At 46.6% G+C, this 3,346-nt stretch overlaps 1 protein-coding gene across 1 annotated transcript in view; it reads right to left on the minus strand.

The window, feature by feature from the left end:
• CAD (carbamoyl-phosphate synthetase 2, aspartate transcarbamylase, and dihydroorotase) overlaps positions 1-3,346 on the minus strand; it is a 26,867-nt gene that overhangs the window by 20,899 nt on the left and 2,622 nt on the right. The window contains 3 exon segments of the mRNA XM_072408513.1: positions 1,076-1,247; positions 2,055-2,196; positions 2,682-2,824. Of these exon segments, the coding sequence (XP_072264614.1) occupies positions 1,076-1,247; positions 2,055-2,196; positions 2,682-2,824 (457 nt within the window).

Genomic DNA, 3,346 nt, shown 5'->3' on the forward strand with positions numbered 1-3,346 from the left:
AGCTCTACCTATCCTCACCACCCATAGACCAGACCATGCCATAGAGACCACCCAGTGAGGGCTCTACCTATTCTCTTTGCCCATAGACCGGACCAGTGGTCGCCAACCTTTCAGACCTCATGGACCACTAAATTCATAATTTTAAATCCCGCGGATCATTATTATGATTTTTTTTAAAAAGATAAATCCATTTATAAAATAATGTTCTTCCTAATGGTGCTGACAAGGTCTGTGGAGGTTCTGATTCATTGATCGGTTAAGTGAAGTATTACTATTGTTACTATTATCATTAGTTGCAATATCCCGGGTATTACTAAGGAAATACAAAATATTTGTTTGCTTTTTCTCACTCATTATGGGTTTATTTCATTTGAATCCAAGACCAAACAAGAAATCATAGTTATCAAAGTCAAACTATTTGATGTCATTAAATATAACCGTCATATAAGGTCATACTTACCTAAAAGAGCATCTGAGAAATAAACAAATAAAATAATACAATCCGATGAGAATCGGTATTCACGGAGCAGGGTGGTTGGTTGGAATGGTTAAGACTGAGTTGCACCTTTCTTGTTTTCCCTTCTCTAGTAGTTTGTGAATTTAGCGCAATATAAAGGCGAAAATTGTCATTTAAAATACAAATTTTATTAGAATATTGTTTTTGTTTTATTGATAATACAACATAAAAATTGCAAATAAAGTCCAAATTTTTCTATGGACCTCCAAAATTTTCTCATGGACCACAGGTTGGCGACCGCTGGAACAGACAATGTCATAGGAACCACCCAGTGATGGTTTCACCCATCCTCACCACCCATAGACAAAACAATTCCATAGAGACCACCCAGTGATGGTTCTACCTATCCCCATCGCCCATAGACCAGACAATGCCATAGAGGCCACCCAGTGATGGTTCCAACCATCCTCACCACCCACACACACACACACTAAACAATTACCATAGAGACCACCCAGTGATGGTTCTATCCACCCAGTGATGGTTCTATCTATCCTCACCACCCATAGACCCGACAATGCCATACAGACCACCCAGTGGCACCTCCGCCACACTTACTTCATTTTGTAGGTCTTGGCTCCGATGACCAGTGACAGGATCTGGTGCCCCAGGCAGATTCCAAAGATGGGTTTTGGTTTCTCTTCATTCATGAAGCGCTGGATGTTCTGGACAGAGTTCTGGCAGAAGACCGGATCTCCAGGCCCATTACTAAGGAAAAGTCCATCAAAGTCTAATGGGAGAAGTCAGGGAAATGAGGTCACATGACTTGGAAGAAGCCGGCCAATAGAACATTTCCAGACATTTGATAGGATTAAAGAGGAAATATAAAATCTCATGACATGGTGGCAAAAATTAACACCAAGTGACCCTCACCAGCCAGATGTGAAGGCAGAGCATTGTGTGAATGGGAATATTGACACAGCGAGGGAAATGTGAAACCATTAGCAAACCTTCTCTCCTATTGGTGGAGATTTGTCTACACTTCCTGTCACAGAGACATTGAAGGAATGGGAAAAAGTTTCCTACATGTCACTGGTGGCCCTATTGGGAGGTTTCTCCCTTTTCCAGTAAACATGAACATTGGGTGTATAGTCACCCCTCCCCCTCAGCTGTGCGTGTATTGTTGTCACCACCCTCCCCCCCTCACAGCTGTGTGTGTATTGTTGTCACCACCCTCCCCCCCTCACAGCTGTGTGTGTATTGTTGCCTCTCACAATCAGATATAAAGTGGCCCCATGTGATCAGATTTGTGGCTCTGAGCTATAAAGTTTGGAGTGTTAGATGAACTCTGCGTACTTTGACCGTAGTAGTGGGGGAAGGTTTCCTTTGTGTACTGAGCTGGCAGAGGGAGGGTGAGAGTTGGCACAGAATCTGCAGCTTGTCCTCTGGTGACCTTGGCACAGGCTGCCTCCTCCCTTCAGGAATTGTTAAAGATTTACCCCGGGTGTATGAATGTCAACGCTGCAACCCCCACCAAACATAGTGCCGGCACTGCCAGCTTCCCGTCCATACACGGGCACTGCCAGCTTCCAGTTACCTGCACTGCTGATCGAAGAGTCCCATGGCAGTACAGTCACCTCTGCCCCTCTCTGGCACAAGCAGCGGATTTGGTTGTATTTCAGGCCACAGTCCAAAGCTGCAATTTTCACATCGCCCCCACGGTTGAACACTCGCGGCTCCTGGTGGGTCAGAGAGATTGGTTAGATCACAGAATACAGCAACAATCATGGCGGGCAAAACTGCCAACAACAAAGACTGTGTGCCAATTCTGAGAAATGTCTGCCATCACCTCACACAACCTATAGTGCCCAAACACCCCTTGGAATGGCAGAGATGACATTTATAGGACCCGGCCCTCCCAATCATCAGAACCCCAGAACAGAGCACAGAATGCCCCTTGGGTGCTCTTTCCTGGCACTATCAGATAGGTTGGCAGCATACAAGGAAAGGCTGCTGAATTCCCGACACTACACATGACTGCCCACGGCCATAAATTTTACCTACCCACCTGGCAGAATGCCTTCCCTGGCACTGCTATAAAAAAGTGGACCCAAGTGTTGGCAGCCCCCCTGGACCCGAGGGTTTAGCATAATGCTGCTCATATCTGGATTATAGAGCCCCGGTGATGCCCATTACCCGGCGTTACCCACTATATGGACCGCACCTTTACAGACACCTCCTGCACCAGGTTCCTCTTGCTGGGATCATCGTAGGGGATTTGGCCCTCACTTGTGCCCTGTGGTATCAACTTGCCCAGCATAGTTCCCTTCTCCCGGATCTTCTTAGTAAGGGCCCGGGTGTCCACGCCTGCAGATAGAAGAAATATCTGCGGTAAGTAATCTCCCACACTGGTGAGCAAAGTGATCTTCAACCACTGGAAGAACAAATAATGGCACCAATCTGAGTACCCGGAAGGCCGGAGGGGTGTTGTAGTCCTCCTCACCTACCCAATACCCAGCCAGGAAGATCTTCGCACTGTGTACCCAACAGGAAGGAAAGGATGGATGGAAGGAGAGACCACACAGCAAGTAATAAAAGAACACCCAATGTCCTGACAGCTCCCGTGCCCTGCAAGAATCCCACAAAGAACCCAACAAGACCGCGGATCAGAACACTGACCTAGGCAATGGTTTCCCTCAGTATTATAAATAAACAGTCTTTATATAGCGCCAACATATTATGCAGTGCAGTACATTAAATAGGGGTTGCAAATGACAGACTAATACAGACCGTGACATAAGAGGAGGAGAGGACCCTGCCCCGAAGAGCTTACAATCTAGGAGGTGTACGGGGTAAGTAGGTGGGCAGGCTGTGTACGGGGCAGGTAGT

Source organism: Pyxicephalus adspersus, chromosome 4, assembly GCF_032062135.1.
Source record: "Pyxicephalus adspersus chromosome 4, UCB_Pads_2.0, whole genome shotgun sequence".
Taxonomy (NCBI): domain Eukaryota; kingdom Metazoa; phylum Chordata; class Amphibia; order Anura; family Pyxicephalidae; genus Pyxicephalus; species Pyxicephalus adspersus.